At 42.8% G+C, this 19,799-nt stretch overlaps 1 protein-coding gene across 1 annotated transcript; it reads right to left on the bottom strand.

Moving 5' to 3' along the window:
• Nucleotides 1–873: 873 nt before the first annotated feature.
• On the bottom strand, nucleotides 874–16,059 carry LOC143040677 (vitellogenin-like). The gene is made up of 13 exons (XM_076211947.1): nucleotides 15,963–16,059; nucleotides 15,404–15,819; nucleotides 13,918–14,991; nucleotides 12,214–12,361; nucleotides 8,681–10,360; nucleotides 5,879–6,126; nucleotides 5,278–5,777; nucleotides 4,791–5,157; nucleotides 4,004–4,690; nucleotides 3,370–3,897; nucleotides 2,945–3,278; nucleotides 2,449–2,567; nucleotides 874–2,330 (listed from the first exon to the last, which is right to left on the bottom strand). Exons 1-13 carry the CDS (start codon nucleotides 16,018–16,020, stop codon nucleotides 1,584–1,586), a joined length of 6,906 nt encoding a protein of 2,301 aa, XP_076068062.1. The 5' UTR covers nucleotides 16,021–16,059; the 3' UTR covers nucleotides 874–1,583.
• Nucleotides 16,060–19,799: the final 3,740 nt, after the last annotated feature.

Here is a 19,799-nt window from a genome sequence, read left to right on the forward strand (position 1 = left end):
GTTAGGTTTGGTTGGGTTAGGTTTGGTTAGGTTAGGTTCGGTAAACCTTTTGAAAAATAGGGGCCCCATTTTTACTCTTTTGAAGAATAGGGACCCCAAATTAAAATATGACCCTATTCTTCAAAAGCTATGGTATTTTTGTGCAATACTATTTGTGCTGTGATAGTTTGTCATTAGTTTGTAAATGGTCCTTCGAACCCAATTCGAGCACCACGTCAGCATAGATAACCAGCTTAGAGCCTGCTTTATTTTTCCTGCCTATCACTTCACACTGATAACACCTCACCAACTGAATAGAGTGTTTGGATAAGTTCCTTTGTTATGCTTGTGAAACATTGTGCATTATCGAAGTTCATTGTCAACCTGTCTTATGATAATAAATACTATGCGAATGGTCAGTAGAGACGACCATGCTGTAATCGGTAAGCATGCCTGCCCGGACAGTGGGAGGTTCTGAATTCAATTCCCGGGCGGAGCCAGCTTTTTCAGTGACGCTCCCTATCACACATGGGGCAGTGAGTAGGATCCCAGCAGCGGTGCACATTCTCGGACTGGCAGAGGCCCAGGGAAGGGAGATGTGCAAGCGGCCTCTAGAGGGGACCGTGATGTGATCAGTAAGCACACCTGTCTGGACAGTAGGAGGTCTTGGGTTCCATTTGTCAGTAATATTAAGCTCCCTCAATAATAAATAAGAATGATAGCGAGTTCTTTTTTCTTTCCCCCTTCTGAAAAATATTATGGCAGTTGTTTTGAGATAACTCTGCACATCCCCATAACTTGTATGTCTTGGACTATATGGATGGCGAGGTAATAGGAAAAAGTGTGTTCCTTTCTGTGACTACAAGTAGTCCATGTGTATGAATTAGTTGAATATTCATAAAAACTTATTTTTATTGCAATAATTCTGTTCTTGCAGTAATGTGATGTGACCTATTAATTCGCCTTCAAATCACACAGGTCATAAATGGAAACAAATATCTAATCAGGTCGAAACCTTGGATTGTTGACATAACAGTACTTGTTGTTGTATACAATAGTTGGTGGGAGCAATGTAGCCTGAAAGTGGTGCGCTGATGTATTTGTTCAAATATATTATATTTTTGCGCTTTCGTGCATTTCATTTAGTACAATTTATGAATGTTGAGCTTGAATAGCATACATATGAGACCATAGAGGAGCTTACAAAGAATATAACTAATGTACATTTAAGTAAAGTCACTCAGTTATCTTATTTGTTAGTTCACTCAGAAGGCAGAATTCATCCCATATTTTGAAATGTATAACAAAATATGAGACTTCGTTTCATTTGCACATAATAATTCACACATTTTGCAGTGTCATCCGTATTAGTATGAAAAAAACATAAGTTTTGCATATTTTTGAGAAATACTTGAATAAGAGCTTTACTATGGTTGCTTACCCTGTGACAATAACCACCATATGTCAACGGTAAGTATTGGGATGACGAAATCATTCTCCTTATCCCACTATCTGTGTGGAGGTGCAGTTCCTATGAACTAAATTTAGAAGTACGTCAGTTTATTTCCCAAAGTAACAGATCTACAGCCAGATAGGATCATCATCTATTGGCAGTAAGGACTTATCTTCCACGCATCAAGAAAGCTGGACGGTGAGAAGGCGATCTGTCCACTCGGGGTGGTCATGTCATCGCCAGTAACATCATTGTAGGTGCCGAGAAGGCCGGCGAGACGGTTCTTGTAGAAAACACCCAGTTCTACGACGACATCCCGCGACCGGATTTTGTTTACAGACACCGTTAGCCAAGGCATCTCCACCACCACTTGCCAAGGCCAGTCCTTCACAGCGACATACCCGTTACAGATATTGCCCGTGCTGACTGGGTGACCATTGGCGCTCACCTGCGTACTCTCATCGATCTGGACGCTGCACGTCCTGTTCATCGTCGTCATAGCTACCTGGGACCATTCACCTTCGTCGAATTCGATGACAATGTAGTCGTTCTTGTCTGTCGCTAGAACGTATTGGCAATTGGAAGGTCTTACATGCAGAGTAAGCCCGTCGAAGGTTCGAAGCACGCCGGAGCCACCTAAAGAGGCCTGCACCGACCCCCACGGCACATACAACTTCGGAACAAAGAAACCCAGCTCGGATATGAAGTTTCTTAACGAGGGAAGAGCATCGGAGACATTGAAACCAGAGGGCACCTGGAGAATGGAGTGCACAGGTCGGACCATTGGGATCGGAAAGCTAAGTTTTCCTTGGTCGGGATTTGCAGAAAATTCTGTTACTGCCTCGACGATGTACTGGACATAACTGTCGATCTCTTCAGTTGTCAGACCTTCAGCCCACTATAAAGAAATAGAAGAACCTTCGCTTTATTTGCAGCCCAGCTAGAAAAAAAAAAGTGATATTCTACTTGGTCCTGTAGGCACAACATCTTTCTTAGTATATGTCAGGGAGCATTACCATATATCGAAGATCATCAGGTAGTAACTTTTCTTGCATCCAGTAGCTCTGGATTCTCAGAATCTGCCATATTTCCTCAGCATAATCAGGAATATTTTTCTGCAAAGCCTTCGTGGTTTCTGCCGGGGAAAATAATAAATCGCTGATGTATAACACTACGGGAAAGATGATCAAGACCATTGTAATGATCTGTTGCGGAATATGGGTGACTAGAGCTTAAATGGTAATGCACGATAACTACTCGAGAAGTTTGAGGGGAAAATTACTCCATTGAATTATCTGGAAGGAAAAGGTGGTGGTGAGGTGAGAGGCCTACGCCAGGAGGCGCGTAGCAGCGGCTGAATCCATTACCTTTGTCCTGTGCACTTGGACTGGGAATCGGAGAGAAGTACGGGGAAGGAAAACAGGTTTATGAATTCTGCTCATAGACACATGCAAAGGAATGATAACTTCAATTCTTATAACAAACACACAACCATGACATCATATTTCATACCTTTATACATAATTTGTCCAATGTTTGCAATTTCTTTGGCGGTCTTCAAAGTAAGCTTCCTGTAAATCTGCATAAAACTATTGCAGATTTCAGTGAAGGATTCAACTTTAGATCGAGACGATTCATAGACTACATTTGAATCATAGAGCTTCCTCAGAACTAGAATGAGGCTGTCCTCATTCAGTTCAGCTGTTATCTTTCGCCAGTCCTCATGGATGGAATCAAATAGATCATCCAGTCCTAAGCTCTTAGTCCTAGTTTCGATAGTTTTGCGAACAGATGCAGGAATTAAAGAAGCTCTTCTCCACGTGCTAGCTACTTCCACAAGTTTCCTCTAAAATGGAAAACCTAGTAAGTCAGTGATCCCTCATAATAATGCACATTATTGTCATCTACACGCCATGCAAAACCATCTTTATCCTTACCTTGAGATATGCAACTTCTGCCTCCTGGTAGGTAAGTGTGACTTTATTCAGATAGGGAGATCTTAGGTTCAACTGAACGCCTGCAATGGGTTCAGCTTTGTTCTCATGAACGTCTTCCTTGAGCACAACCAGAGCAGCCTCACGTGGGTTTCGAACTCCTGCATGCACGTGATAGAGCATTTCCGATCCCTTGTCAGCAAGTCCTCCGGAGTTTACTCCGACGAAGAGCGGTGAGCACAAAAGGACACCGAGATGCCGACATCCTGAAGGGGAGAAGATGTGGTTTTCTGCCTGGTAGCCGTGGCATTCGGTCGTCTCCTCCTGGTTAATGACGGAAGAAACATCAATCTTGGATTGTGGATTCCTCATCAGAGCTGTGGCTACTACCTTACCTGGATGGCTCTCGTCCCACTTAACGTCGATCTCACCGGCGGGGTTTGAGTGTTGGTTTTTGTAAGTTATGTTTAAACTCTTAAGTTCCTGAGTTGTGGTGAAGTGAATATCGACAGATGGTGAATTCTCCACGATCTGTAAATAAAAATATACAATAGTAGCAGCCGTTTTTGGTGTCGTTTTTAATTGTCAATACACAACAAATGAAAATATGTATATGTCTTTATTTCATGATGCTTACCTGAGACTTGACTATTGCATTTGCCCAGTAGCTTGCCTCTGATTCTTTGGTAATCGATATGCTGATTTTAGTCTTGTCTTCTTCCTTCTGATAAACGTCCACATCAACGCTGGTCAGCGAAGCTTGTTTAACATGGCTCATTCTTATTACAATTGGTTTACTCATCTGAGGGCCAAGGAGGCTCCATCTCAGCTCCTTGACATTTTCACTTCCCATCGCCATCGGGCTTCGGTATTGGATCTCATAAACACGGTTTGGTTTTCCCTCAAAGTTCGTCCAGAACTTCACCGTGTACACGGGGAACTGAGGAATCATATGAGCTTCCAAAGTGCGGAAGGGCGTGTTTATCCTTGCTACCCAGGTGTTGGTCATGCTATGGCGATGCACCAGCAACTTTCTTTCACTTGTTCTGTTGTGGAAGACATCACTTAGATGGAATTCCATAGAGGGATCACTAGACTTTTTAGCTAAAAGGAAAACAGAAGAAAGGGGTTCACCCGGAAGTTGTGCATCTACGTTTACACTCCCGGTGCAATTCCACCACGGGGTAGCAAATTCTAATTTTCCATTGCTCGAGATTTGGTTATCGTTACTGATGCCACTGAAGCTCATCTCCCACTTCTGTTGTTTCATGACTGTGAACAATGAAATTGACGTAGGACCAAGACCCCATCGTTTTGACTCTGCCTATGAAAAAAAATACAACAATGAATATATAATCACTAATAAAATTCTAACAGGAAATATCGATACACCGAAATGTGTCAAAGAGGTTTTGAAATCTTACCCTAATCTCGAGTTTCCGGGTAACGTTTGTTTTTTCATGGTGAGTAACGGTTTTACCGGCCACTGCAAGTAAATCGGATAACTTAAGACTTGCGTGACGGGTCACTACATAGTCGTTGGGATTTCTCTTGAGCCGTTGGTATCCTTCTAATGCGTACAGTTGTTTGTCAAAGGTCCGGAGATAGTAAACCCAGTCACTTTTAGTCTGTCCGGGTTCGTATTTTCCCAAAATGTTTAGAGTTTTCTTAGTCGGAGACTTCACTTGAATATCAAGGACGTTTTCTTTGTTCTTAGCGTCAGTGATTATGGAGGGCAATACTACTTTAACGGTGTATGGGTACTTCTTCCTACCCGCCAACAAATAGCCTCTGAAAGTAGCTAGTATTAACATGAAAATGTACTTATAATTCTATTGTCAGTTGTGTAGTGAAGGCATCTAGTATGTGGTAGAGAAACTGAACGAGTTTTTTTGGGAGGTGTTTGCTTACCTGGCGGAAGCTCCATACTGTTCTGGATTCATGATGTATTCGAGTTTGGCCATGTAGTTCTTGGTGCCTTTGGGTCCTATCCGGCCCATGACGCCTAGGTTCATGGTGAGCACCTTACTCAGCAGAATGTCAAGGTCAGCTCTGATATAGGGAGGCACCTGGAGGTCTGCTGTGATCTTGGTGTCAGTTTTACTAAAGGAAGCTCCAAATAAGTTACTGATTTTGTTTCTTATGTGAATTTTACCCATAACATCATCATTATCAACAAAGAATCGCAATTCAGAGGATATTTTGTAGGGTCCGTTGGAAAAGCCATCGATTTGGAAGACGGAGGAGCATGTGACGTTGTTTAAATACCAGAGATAACTGAGGACACCTTCCACCGTCACGACGCTACGGCCGTGCTGAAACCTGGACAAGATGTTGAGCCTGTCCATGTCCTCGGGCATCGTCATGTAAACGTCATAGGAAACTTTGTCAAACAACATCGGTACGTCCAACTGTAATCATAAAGAAAGGTCCAGAAAAAGATCTAAACCAAATGAATATCAAAACAGCAAGACTGAGGTGCGCTACCGCAAAGATGTACTAGAAATCTTACCTGGTGTTTGAGTCTTAATTCTTCTTTTTTGAAGCTGGACGTAAACTTCGAGAATACAACGAGGTAGCCGTTGGGCTTCGTGCTGAACTCATGACTGAACTCAAAATTAGTACTGGATTTGATATCACTTTTCGTGGAAGTGCTCAGATTCAAACTTGGGATTTTCATAGCGGTATCAAGACGATGAAGTGAGGTAGGAATGATCATCTGGTAATCGTTGACTTTGAATGGTAGGAGGTCCACACTCACTGTAAGAATGCACATATTCTTGTAAAAAAGAATGTGATATGCGAGTCTATTCTGTGAATAAAACAATACATGTCTCGTTTGAAACATGAAAATGAATAAAACTTAGTAATAGTTTTGAAGCAAATGGTGGACTTCTGTAGTATACTTAGATTAAGTGGGGGGGGGTCTCTCATGGGAATTTCCAGTTACCCTCTTTTTCCCAAAACGGTGATGGGCCTCTTTTTTCTTTTTTTTTCTTCTTCTTTTAAAATGATTTCCTGAACGAGTAGCCTACCCTGCATGGACTGTTGTGGGGGCCTCAGATCAGATGGCCGATCAGAAAGCCAAACCCGCTTAATCCGCCTCTTCATGTATCTTGCATCATCCTTGAAGGACATCCCACAGTATAGTCATGGTCGAAAAGATGCACTTTTAGGAACACCTGAAAGGAGTTGGCACACATATCTAGCTCACGAGTGCCCTAAATTGTCCCTCTTTGGATTTTTAGATCAGGTGATATCCCAAGGAGTTGAATTACACGTTTTACAGATATACTGTGGTAAGACAGATATGTGAGAAAGCTATAGGAAAGGGGAAGGATGTTTTTTGGGCTTTTATGGATCTGGAAAAGGCTTATGACAGGGTAGACAGGAAGGCACTGTGGGAGGTTTTGCGGATATACGGGATAGGAGGAAAGCTTCTAGGAGCTGTCAAGAGTTTTTACGAGAGTAGTAGAGCATGTGTCAGGATTACAAATGGAGAGAGTGAGTGGTTCGAGGTAAAGGTGGGACTTCGTCAAGGATGCGTTATGTCTCCCTGGCTGTTCAATTTATACATGGATGGGGTGGTGCAAGAGGTAAATGCAAGGGTGGTGGGTCAGGGATTGGAGATGGTTAAAGAAAATGGAGAGAAGTGGGAGATGAGCCAGCTGTTGTTTGCAGACGACACTGCGCTTGTGGCAGGATCGGAGGAGGGATTGAGGAAGTTGGTGACAGAGTTCGGGAGAATGTGTGAAAGAAGAAAGCTGAAGATAAATGTGGGTAAAAGTAAGGTGATGAGATGTACAAGGGGGTAAAAGTGGCAGCAGACTGGAAGTGAGCATTAAGGGAGAGCAACTGGAGGGAGTGGATAGTTTTAGATACTTGGGTGCAAATGTGGCAGGGAAAGGTGGAGTAGAGGTGGAGGTAGAATGTAGATTGAGAGAAGCGAGTAAATGCCTTGGTGGATTAAAAGTGTAAAGAGGAATAGACATTTGGGAATGGATGCTAAGAGGAGACTGTATGAAGGAGTGATTGTGCCAACAGCACTGTATGGGGCAGAAACATGGAACATAAGAGAGGAAGAGAGAGGAAGTTTGAATGTGTTTGAGATGAGGTGTATGAGAAGTATGATAGGGGTTACTAGGCTAGATAGAGTGAGAAATGAGGAGGTGAGGAGGAGAACAGGGGTGGAAAGGGAGTTGGGAGATAGGGTTGATGAAAGAGTATTGGGATGGTTTGGACACATGGAAAGAATGAATGAATGAAGAAAGACTAGTAAAAGAGGTATGGAAGGCAGATGTGGAGGGAGTGAACATGAGGGGACGTCCTAGGATGAGATGGATGGATGGGGTGAAGGGGGCTTTGGGAAGAGAGGAATGTCTGTTGAGGAAGAACGGGAGAGGACAGAAGACAGGGGTGAATGGAGAATGGTTGTATATGGATGATGTTGTGATGCATGAGGTGGAATGGGTTGGGGGGATGGGGGGTGAGGTAGTATGTGTGAGCAAAATTTGACGCAGCCCGAAGGGATTTCTCCCCGTCTTCTCCTTTTATGCATGGGGAGACGGAGAGGGGGGTCGCAGATTTAATGAAGCGGCCTTGCTGTGGATGTGCTGTGTCTTGCGACACTGCCTCTGACCCAGGGCAGTGGACAAGGTGCAGGGATGACCCGCCATCCAGGAGGTGCTAAGATAAGAGGGAAGGTGGAGGAGTGGAGTGTATTTAGGGATGGAATGGGTGGGAATGATTTGATGCCTTTTTCTTTTTGGCTACCTCCCTTGTAAGGGGGAAAAAGCCTTGGTATATGTATGTATAGATATACTGTACAGTAACGATACTTCAGTGGAGCTACTGGTGATAAGACTCTGAAGTCTCTGTAGCCATTCCATTTTAATTTATAAAACAGCTAAACTTTATCATTACTTGCAGACATGTACTATACGCAAACTCTCTTGCTGCTGAAGAGGTGCCATGAAGAAAAAGAAGAAGAAGAAGAAGAAAAAGAAGAAGAAGAAGAAAACGGTACGAATGTAATGGTCGACATACATTATAACGTCTTCGCTGCTGGGAGGGGTGCCACGGATATTGATAAAATCACCTGGCGGCAGCCGAAATGCAAATTAAAGTGTCACCCGTAATAGAGGAGACTCAGTATGAGATCATTCCGACCTCAGTAGGAGGCACCACTAAGAATATTCTAGAACCCCAGAAACAAACAAAAATAGGCAAAAGAGGAACGTCTTTTTTAAGGGCTCACTATAACGTTTAGAAACTGTGAAATGAATGAAAGCCAAATATACAAAACAAGGCTTACCGTTGCAGTCGATACTGACGATTTCTCTTAGTTTGTTGAGTGTGTGATGACTAGAGGTCAGTTTGACGATGTCGCCCACGTCGTGGAGAAAAAGGTGTCCCCCTGCCACCTGATCTTCTGGTTCGAATTTCCTCGTGTGGCTGTAATAAGACTCGAGGTTGTACACATCATCTTCCTCGAGAAGGATCTCACCTTTCCAGTGGTGATGACCCTCAGCCCAAGCAACCACGTAGTCGGCGTGGAACTCTGCTATCTTGACCTGCGCCTTGTTGACCGCGCTCGTCTCCAAATAGCAGTGGCCAATTGGAAAACTGAAGTTAAGAAAGACAGTAACGTTTTGTTCTTGGCATCTGTAGACAATGTCAGCTCCCATGATATTTTCCCGGGAACCTCCGAGTTTCAGTAATCCAAATTTGATACTCTTTTCATTGTGCTTCTTCAAAGTGGCTGTAAACTTGTATCCGTTCACAGAAGGTTCTGCCTTCTCTGCCCAAAGGGAAAGGGTGTTGTGGACCTTGCCAGGGGAGTCGGTGTCATAACACACGTCAATTCCCAAAGATCGTAACTTGGAGCAGCTCTTCCGAGACCTGTGAAGGTTCGGGCTGGGCAGAATGCCCCTCTGCACTCCCGAACCATCGACTAAGTAACTCGCCGATTTGAGACTGAATAAGTTTAGTCTTTCAGGGAGGTCACATGTTATTTCAATGTTCTTCCACTTCTGGACGCGGATGTCCACATTCCACTCAGGACCGGATTGGAGAGTCTTATTGATCATGACACCAGCTCTGATCTGCCCGAGTTCGAATCCAACGAAGCTGTCAACTTGAAAGGACATACTTGGCACGAGTCGGAAGTGGGACTCGAGCACTTGAGGGTCCTGAGGACTTGGGTCTTTCGTTTTGTCCTCCAGCTCGAGTCCGATGACAGCAGCGCCATCGACCTCCAGGCGAAGAGGAGCTCCTAGCATGGTTGGAATGACATATACAAAGTCAACTGGTAAGGTCCTGGCCGTACTCACTGGAAGGTTTCCGAAGACGATGTATTTCAGTAAGGTGTCTAAGATCTGTTCCACGTCGAAATCTTTCAGGTCAGGCGATATAACCCCGAAGGAAACTTCCTGGCCAAAAAGTCTAATATAGGCGTCAGTTTTGGGTGTAGTTGGTGTCTGTCTTTTGGGCAGTTGAACTTTCTTAAGAAATGTTATCAAGCTGGCTATGTTGATGCTCCTCTTTGATCTTACCTGCTTTTCTACCCTGTCAAGCACTTGGAGCCCTTCTTTCTGAATATATTGCAGTATATCCTTCCAGATGGTTTTCCACGACGCAGTAGTCAGGTAAGAACTGTGGCTGAGGAGGGTTTCTAGTTGTGAATAAAAACCTTCAAACCTCGCCCCGACTTCGAAGATGTTCGTAGTCTCATGGAGGAACTCAGATGTGAGATCGAAGCTGAAGAAGCTGGGTTCGATGGAATTGTTCGAGAAGATAAAGATGGAACTGGCGTCTATGCCAAGGCCCATCTTGGGCAAGAAGCGAGAGAAGTCCAGGTTTCGGGAAAACCTGGAGAAGTCTCCGTCGTAATCATCCGGAATCTTCAAGTATGCAAGGCGACGACGTATTTGCGCATTGTAAGGAGCGTCGCTCTCCTGCATGATTAATAAGTGACTCACAATAAAGTTGCGCACTGAAAAACAAAGAAAAAATAAGAAAATAGCCTTACCTACAACACACACACACACACACACACACACACACACACACACACACACACACACACACACACACACACACACACACACACACACACACACACACACACACACACACACACACACACACACACACACACACACACACACACACAGACACACACACACACGCATAACAGATCCACAACCCCCTCTGACCTTCCTATTAAAATCTACAAGGAATTTGCCCCTGAATTTGCCCTCCCACTTTCCTCCACAATTAATGCCTCTTTAAGCCAAAACACCTGCCCCAGCGACTGGAAAATCTCATATGTCACTCACATCCCCAAAACCCTCAGCCCATAATCACTAAGTGACCTTAGGCCCATCGCTATCACCCCTATCCCAAGCCTTATATGTGAAGACTTGGTTTTTAACTCAGTTTACAGCAACATACAAGATTCAATAGATGCCCAACAATTTGGCAACACGAAATCCTCCTCTACCACTTACTGTCTCATTGACTTACTCAACTTCCTTCACAGCACCCTAGACAAGCGTAACACATCTCTAGCTGTTACCTTTGTAGACTTTAGGAAGGCCTTTGACCTTGTTGACCACACTGTTGTTCTCTCCAAAGCCATCCAACTGGGGATCCAGCCCCACCTTTAGCATGGCTGGCAGATTTCCTCACCGGACGACAACAGGCGGTCAGGTACCAGGGGTCAACTTCCCCCCTCCTCCCCCTGACCTGTGGGGTTCCCCAGGGTACCAAGATGGGTCCCCTATGCTTCATCATCCTTATTAATGACGCCCTCACGGACACTCCTCACAGATGGAAATATGTGGATGACAGCACCGTAGGCATCCCCATCAACACCAGGCGGCCTGATTACGCACCACTACAAAACACCCTGAATAAGCTCATGACGTGGACGGAAGACAACAACGTCACAATCAACACCAACAAGACCGTAGTGATGCATTTTCGTGCCTCCACATAGGCGGTGGCTCCTCCACAACTTTCATTGGGCCCCCACCCTCTCCAACTGGTCCAATCCACCAAGATCTTGGGCATTACACTCGACGAGCAGTTAAATTGGAACCAACATGTCACCAGCATAGTCAGGACAGCGTCTTACAAACTATACATGCTGAGCAGGTTAAAGTAATTAGGAACACCTACATCTGAGCTACAGGAGGTCTACAAAACCTTCATATTCCCCACCCTCATGTATGTCTCACCAGCCTGGTCCAGCTCACTCACCCTCACACAGAGACAAAAGTTGGAGAGGGTACAAAAGAGAGCGTGCAGGATCATCCTGGGCGTGGAGTACAGAGGTTACGACCACACTCGTACCACCCTTACTCTATCTAGGGTGTCCCAGCGGCACGGTGAGGTACTAAAGAAATTTGGGGAAAGCATGGTTTCCCACCCTAGACACCGTCACTTCCTCCCTCCCGACGCTCCACCACCTCGCCACGCCACTAGACACAGAAATAGGCTCGTACCAATCAAAGCGCTAAGGACTGACCGCTACAAAAACAGTGCCATCCCATCCATTGTGCACATAATCAACTCTATGTAAACCTGCACCGTATATATACTCTAAGTTTTATATTTTTAATCAGCTTTTACATTGTATTATTGTCAGTGTACTACTGCTATTGAAATAAACCTTTTATTATTATTATCATTGTTACACACACACACACACACACACACACACACACACACACACACACACACACACACACACACACACACACACACACACACACACACACACACACACATATTCACGTGTGTTTTTTTATATTCATTGTAACTTTTGCATCATAAGCTCACCTTGGCGGCTGGATTCGACTTTCATATATTTGAGGATCATCTCCAGATAAGCTCGAGGGAACCACTTTATACCTGACAAGTAGGCAGCGAGTCTCACTTCGACGAGGTCTTTACTATCCATGGCAACACGATAAAATTCATCTGGGACCTAAAGAGGAAGCACATGTATGAAATAAATAAATATTTCTATTGATAATCGCAGTACTCTGTGGCAACACGCTGCCACTACTATAGTGTCCCCTAATTGCACATATCTTAACTGTACATAAAATTGTTAATATTTATCAAATCATTATATACGTCACTCCAGGGTCACCAAATGTAGTAGAGGCGTTCCTACTACATGATGTGTGAAGTCTTAAGAGAATTTATATTGCTCTGATCCATATATCATGGAAGACTTCACACATCATATAGTAGGAACACCTCTACTACAACTCACAGGTCTACAAATGTCACAATTTTTTTTGTACACGTTCATCTATGTTGGCTCATTATCGCCATTACTATAATTAACCATACCGAGGTACTGATTGCATTTTTATATGTAGTCAATACTTTAATACTTTTTTTGGGGGGTGGGGGTTGGGACTTGATTGTCACCCCTACGAACCAGAAGCACCCAGCAGTCTTTTATGTCTAGAAATAACTTACGCTCATAGAAGAATGCTGATCCACTTTATAGTTTAAACCATTAATTCTCAACCTGGGGGCCATGACAAGAATTTAATGAAGGGGCCATGGCCTTATGGTACAAATTATACATTTCTGTATAATGTGAGCGACCTGAATATATATAAAAATGTAGTCTAGTTAAGCATATCACCAAAATCTATCATATATAAAATGATTATGATTGTCAACTTTGTAATAAAGCAAAGGATTTCTCTTTATCGACTTATCTTTTTTGGCGGGGTGGTGTTTGGGGGAGGGGCGTTGGAATGAAAGGGAACCACATAACTGTTGGGAATTTATGAAGAGGGAAAGGATGGAGTGGGAAAAGGTTGAGAATTAATGGGTTAATCACTCCCTCGTTTCTGCTGCCCCCTCCCCCTTCCCCCCTTAAATACTTATATTACCACTACTGGGACACCACCACCTCTTTTCATACTCCCGTTGTCGGTGGATAAGAATACCGCCAACCTATTCCATCCTAGCGAGTAGTAACAGTTGACCAATTGGGTGGATTTTGGGGATTGGGGGATTCTCCTTTCTGTATTATTTCTTCCGCGAGGAGTCTAGGTATGCTTTGACACGGCCACCCCCCCCCTTTTATAAGGGGGAAAAGCCATTTGTATAGGTATACGTGCATTATTGCTATTCGCATAATTATAATCGATGTCATCATTATAATCGTTAATATCATCATCATCACTATCATTATCATCGTTATCATTAATTCTAGTATTACTATAATTATCATTATTACTGTTATTATTACTACTACTACGTACTACTACTACTACTACTACTACTAACTACTACTACTACTACTACTACTACCATTATTATCATTACTATTATTATCAACATTATCATTATTATCAATATTATCATTATCATTAATGTTATCATTGATATAATTATTATTACTATTATTGTTGTTATTGCTATTATTATTGTTATTACCATTATCATTATAATTATCAGTATGATCATTATTACAGGTTTATCATATCATCATTAATATCATTGTCATTATACCCCTTTCATGCTTGGAACATTCCTGAATGCTTGGGCAGCGGCGACTCTGATGATGGGGGCGTTCTTCTTGTACTGGAGCATCTTGATCATTTTCTTGGCCAGGTCCGCCGTCACGAACCCTACGTTGCCGATGGATTTCAGGACTGCGAGGATTTCCTGCTCCTTCTCCTTCTTCATCTCCTCCGATAACGTGAGGTATTGCAGTTTCATTAGGTAACGATCCATCACGCTCTTCACTTGAACGTCCGCGTAGCACCGAGGGTTCAGGTGACAGTGGGCACGGACGACGGACCCGGCGGCGAGGAGGATCGTGTGCGGAGGTTTCTCCATGTCCAGGAGGGTCTTGAGGACCCCTACGGAGTGGCTGGAGGGGCGGGGGACCGTGTGAAGTGCGAGGGTGTAGAGGAGCACCCTTCCCCCGGCAGCACCCGACGCAATCGCATCTACCATGGCGGGAATTCCCTTTTCACCCACGAAGGGCAAGAGGTCGAGGAAGACCTCTTCTAGCTTTTCCTTGTCAGAGCAATACTCTCCTTTCCGAATCTTCTGGAGAACTCTCTCTGGATCGTCACGTCGAAGTCCCTTAGTGACCTTGAGGACATACTTCGCTGCGTCTTCTTTCACGGGCTGGCCGTCGTGCCCCAGGCGGTTACAGAGCTCCTTGGTGTCCCTGTCCACTTCGAGGCTGTTGTTTGTCGCGGGGTTTGGCGCCTCCGGGGCGCGGTACGCCAAGGTCCTCCGGTGGAGCTGCCTCGCCGGGGAAGCCCAGGGGTCGGACGGACGCTCGGACAGGAACGAAAGTTTCGATTTCTGGAAGGCGGAAACAGACCCGACGACGTTGTTGTCGGTGCATTCGATGGAGCTGTAAATCCCGTTTTGGATCACTTGGTGACATCGGGTGAAGGAGTCCTTGAGGGGGAGAACTTTGTTCACCAGGTACGCCCTCGCTCTTTTCTCAAGCCGAGGGTAGAAACGGTGGGAGCAATCCTTGTTGGTCTTCGCTTTGGTCACCTCGATCCGGTCTCCGGACTTGGTAAGGCTGTACTTCGTCGCGCACTTCCCGTGAATATCCACCTGTGGACAAGACCTTATTCAACAGGATCGTTCACCATAGTGACGGAAGTAACATTATGGTCGTTATTATTATTACGGTTATTATCATTGTTATTGTTATCATCAGTTTTAACATTATCATCATCAGAACAAAGTAATGTCGTAGCACATTGGTAAAATAATACTAATGACCCACTTTCGGAGAAGAATAAGCGAAAGTAAAAAGATCCGTATATTTCGATCACTAACTGTGATCCTCTTCAGCAGATGTGCTGAAGAAGATCACAGTGATCGAAATATACGGATCTTTTTACTTTCGCTTATTCTTCTCCGAAAGTGGGTGATTAGTAATATTATCATCATCAGTTTTAACATTTGTATTAGTATCAGTATCAGGTATTAGGACTAAGGTAAAACTCAGTGGAAGACTTACATCTACATGGTTGTAGACGGCATATGCCTCTGAGAGTGCGGGAAGGCTGTTGTGCATGGAGGAAGCCACCCCCAACTTAGCGTTGACGGAAATCTCGTCATCCTTAGGATCGACACAAACGTGGCCCACGTCTCCGTCTGCCATGGCGAGCCAGAGAGGAAGCTCGGACACTCGAACCCTTTCCTCTCTGTCGTCTTTCACGGTGTAATCTTTCATAACGAGAGCGATTTCGCATGCATTCAGTACGCTTAGTTCTACGGTCGCGTCCACGTGGATGTTAGCGTTGGTGTCCCCGATTTCGGTGGATGAATGCGCGATTAATCGGTACATGTAGGTTTTCCCTGGCAGGTACTGTAGTTTGCTTCGGTTTCCTGAGCATGTTGTTGCACACTTCATTTCACTTGGTGGCAAAGGTACTGCAAATAGAAGAACAATTGTTAGCAAAAAGCCGTTACGAGTTTCCTGTCACACCTGACTGCTCCTGTTTTCGACTTTCAAATTTGAATTTCACCATCGTCTCACTTTTTGTTCAAACTTAGAATTTAATTTGCATATTCACCTGCACTGATAACCACGAGCAGGCCAAGAGCCACCCATGATCTAATTATTCTTGGCATGGTGTAGTCTTGAAATCATAATTTCCCACAAGAACACCCAAATTCTTGGTCTGATGCTTTATATACCCGACATGACGTCATGATTCAGATGCCACATACCACTATCGCATCGAATGTCATTGAGGCAATCAGCAGAGAATAATCAAATCTGCATTAGCAGTTGATAAAACTTTTTACATTGTTCTCTGAGTATGTCGACTGCGTCCATCTGATACAGTCTCCCAATTTTGAATGTTGCAGGAAAGAAAACGCTCAATCTTTTGATTCAAAGAACAAATTATGAACGTAATTTGAAGTACAGCTACGAATGTATTTATTGGAGTTTTGAGCGTAGATGAATATGTTTATTGGATTTTTTTAGTTTAAAACAAATATATTTATTTGAGTTTTTAAGCGTATTACATACAAGGCCACAAATACGTAAACAACTCATTTATGCTTCATAAACCGTATCTCTTGTTACATCAAGGCTATATTAAAAAAAGCTGGTGATCGTCCCCGCCCGCATATAAAAACGTCCGACATTTTTTTTCTTAAAAAATTATATGTATTTGCCGCATTTCCTTGGTACCTTGTTTTCAAGGGTCGCTGCAGAAACTGACTGATGGAACTACATGGATCAAAGCAACTTTGAAATTCATGTTGTTCCTAATTTCTCTATTTTCTTTCACTAGCAATTCGCACATAAACTTGAAATAGTATTATGATATGTTTTAAACCTTGGTTTTAGTCCTTGATCCTTGTAATTCCATGCACAATCATATAGGAACTTCAGACCTCCCTTATTTTCTATTTTAAGGGTATTTTTGATGTGGATACTGAGGAGTGTCATCAAATGATAAACACTAGGGTCCCATGAGATAAATAAATAAAAAAAATTCCTCCTGCTCACTTTTGAAAAGTTGAAAGGACGGTCACCATTTTTTTGTGTGGTCTAATGGCATCGATGAAAAATATATTTCATCATAAAACTATTAAGTCATAGAAATATACTGCATGTAAAGGAAAGGAAATTAGGTTTAGATATTATATTCAAAAGTAGCGACATTAGATTTGATCCACGATAAACAAGTGCACATCTGAGCCCTGAGTAAGCAAAACGACATTACGTCACTGGGCTAGTATCTCAAGATGTCTGATATTTAACGAAAGCGTTGTCCCTCCGTCGTGAATCGATAATGGTGCCGTCCTACGCATCTTTAAAATTCTTGTCACCTACAGACATAACCCTTACACAACCCAAAAGATTTGTTTATATTCTTATTCAGAGTTTGGTTTCTATTCTTGTCCAGAAGGGGTCAGTCCACAAATGTGTGTATGTGTGTATATTTAACTAGTTGTAGAATAGAGAATAATAAAAACGCTCGTAGCCTGTCTCTACGTTTTCATCGGTCAATTCTGTTCTTAAATTGTCCGATGTTTTCATTATCTCTTCATCTAAACCATTCTATGAATTAATAACTCAAGACAAAAAACGATTTTTTTTTCATGTCTTTCAAACATTTATTATTTTTTCATTTATTTCTTTTAAGTTTAGTCTCGTGGTCTCTGAGTTTCTTTTATTTCCGTAGAAAGAGATCTTGTTTATCAAGTATGTCCACACTTTCTCGAAGGAAGCTGATACATCACAGTGATGTCCAAGTTACCCTAGATCTGACAGTTGGGAGCCAATACTCAGTGTATGCCCCGCCGCGGCCAGAGTTCGCACAGACAGAAATCTCCACGCGGTTACCAGACGCCCGCGCTACCACCGAGCCACGGCGAACCCTTCCATCTTTATTTTTTCTAAATATTTCTTACCTGTCTAGGTCCATTGTGTAGTTCTACCATCTTTCAATGTTTCTATATCAGATTTTTTTTTATCATGAAATATTATTTTGTAATCTGTGGTTAAATATGGTTTAGATTTATTATTGTCTTTACAATCGGTGCCCAGCCAAGTACTCCACAATATTTCCACTGAAGTGATTTTTTTTTCAGGGAACCAGTCAACTATTTTGTCCCTAGTTATTTTCATAATTGAAAGGGACCCAAGGCCTCAATAACGAGGTAATCATTTTCACTTTGGGAAGAAACTTAACGACATGACGTCACGAGTGGGCGGGCAGTTGACTGTGACGTCACTTCCCTATGACGTTATAAAATATATTTTCAAAATGTACTGACATCTATTGGTATTTATACAAAAGGCGGAACCACCTGAATCAACAGATGACCATATCACAGACAGAAGATAACAGCGAAATAATGCACATCAAGAAATGATTAATCTATGTTTACTAATCAAAAGTTTGAGTGGATTTCAGAGATAGAAGACACTTGCAAAGACATTCAACATAACATGCACGGTACAATTGTAATACCAACGGATAAGTAAGAGCAATTGAATCTAACAAGTTCCCAAGAAATTCAATAAAACAAAGGACATGAAATGAATATTATAGAAGTTGGCAGACGCAATACAGGGGCACTGAAGGCATAGTTCTATGCAGTCAGCATTTTAGGCGGGGGGGGGGAGGCTCAGGGTGACCCCTACGGATCTGAGTCACTAAGCATTCTCTTTTGTGCCACTACGCATTTCTCTTACCTTTTGTTCTAATTAGTTTCCTCTTTTGGCAGAGTTCGTCTGTCAGTCAGTCCTTCCAAAATCTTGTAACTATAATTTTCTATTTATCTATTTTTTATTATTTCAACGCACACACACACACACACACACACACGCACGACTCTTGGCGCGGTTGTTAGAGTTCCCGGCTGACACTACGGAGGTCCGGGTTCGAATCCCGCCCAGGGCTGAAATAATTTCAGTATCGCTTCGCTGCGAGTCGTTACTCCAACTCTCGTGGGCGGGGAGTTGGGCGTGTGTGTGTGCGTATAAGGTCAGCATTACCCATAGATCGGTCATATGAGCTCTGAGCTCTCTTCCGGGGGGGTAGTAGCTGTCGATCACGAGTTCAACACGTGATCCAAGACCGTGGTGAATCACACATAATCAAACGTTTTGTGGTATGAATGTGGGTAATAGGATGAAGTAAAACACGTGTTCAGATGGAGGCAGGCTTTAATATTTTGTATAAAAAAGAATCATAACTACAAAGTTACATAGATAAATATACATGTGTATAGATCAGTTACCTTATTATGCAGATTTAGCAAATTTACATAAACAAGAGGGAGACAGTGCATGTGTCAAACGCATAATGTACATTGCAAGTTACTCAGTCTATGTAAGAAACAAATAATAATTAGTTTTATAGCTATATTTGCATTTTTTTTATAGAAATTTGCAGAACTTTACAGGACATGGTCATACATACGCCTACAGTGAGTGAGGGAAGTGGGCAGAGGAAAGGGATTAAATGATGACATTCCGTTTACTGAACATTACAATTTCAGTCAGTCTGGATGTACCTTTGGCTTGTAGTATGTACAACAGAAGACAACAGTCACGGTGTATGTATATATGCATATACGTATACATTTATATAAACATGTATATATATATATATATATATATATATATATATATATATATATATATATATATATATATATATATATATATAATCAAACCCAAACCCGGTCATTGCGAATATTCGATCTGGGGTTCCTCAGACTACGATACCCTAAATCGAAGCTTCGGAATAGATGGGGATTGATTATTTGAGGCTTCACTGTAACGAATGATTTATTCCATAATGTTTGCGGCTTGGTTATTATAAGGCAAAGACCGTACTACTTAGCCGCGACAACCCTACAGACAATTTAGATCACGACCT

This window comes from Oratosquilla oratoria, chromosome 29 (genome assembly GCF_046742065.1).
Source record: "Oratosquilla oratoria isolate Oo_2021 chromosome 29, ASM4674206v1, whole genome shotgun sequence".
NCBI lineage: Eukaryota > Metazoa > Arthropoda > Malacostraca > Stomatopoda > Squillidae > Oratosquilla > Oratosquilla oratoria.

What these genes read in the sequence shown, in the direction of transcription:
- LOC143040677 (XM_076211947.1), bottom strand. Translation starts at nt 16,020, where the DNA reads ATGCCAAGAATAATTAGATCATGGGTGGCTCTTGGCCTGCTCGTGGTT. An exon ending in ATGTTCCAAGCATGAAAGGG is followed by an intron (nt 12,362 to 13,917) that starts GTATAATGACAA and finishes CTTCCTCTTTAG; the next exon opens with GTCCCAGATGAATTTTATCG. An exon ending in ATGCAATAGTCAAGTCTCAG is followed by an intron (nt 3,898 to 4,003) that starts GTAAGCATCATG and finishes TTTTATTTACAG; the next exon opens with ATCGTGGAGAATTCACCATC.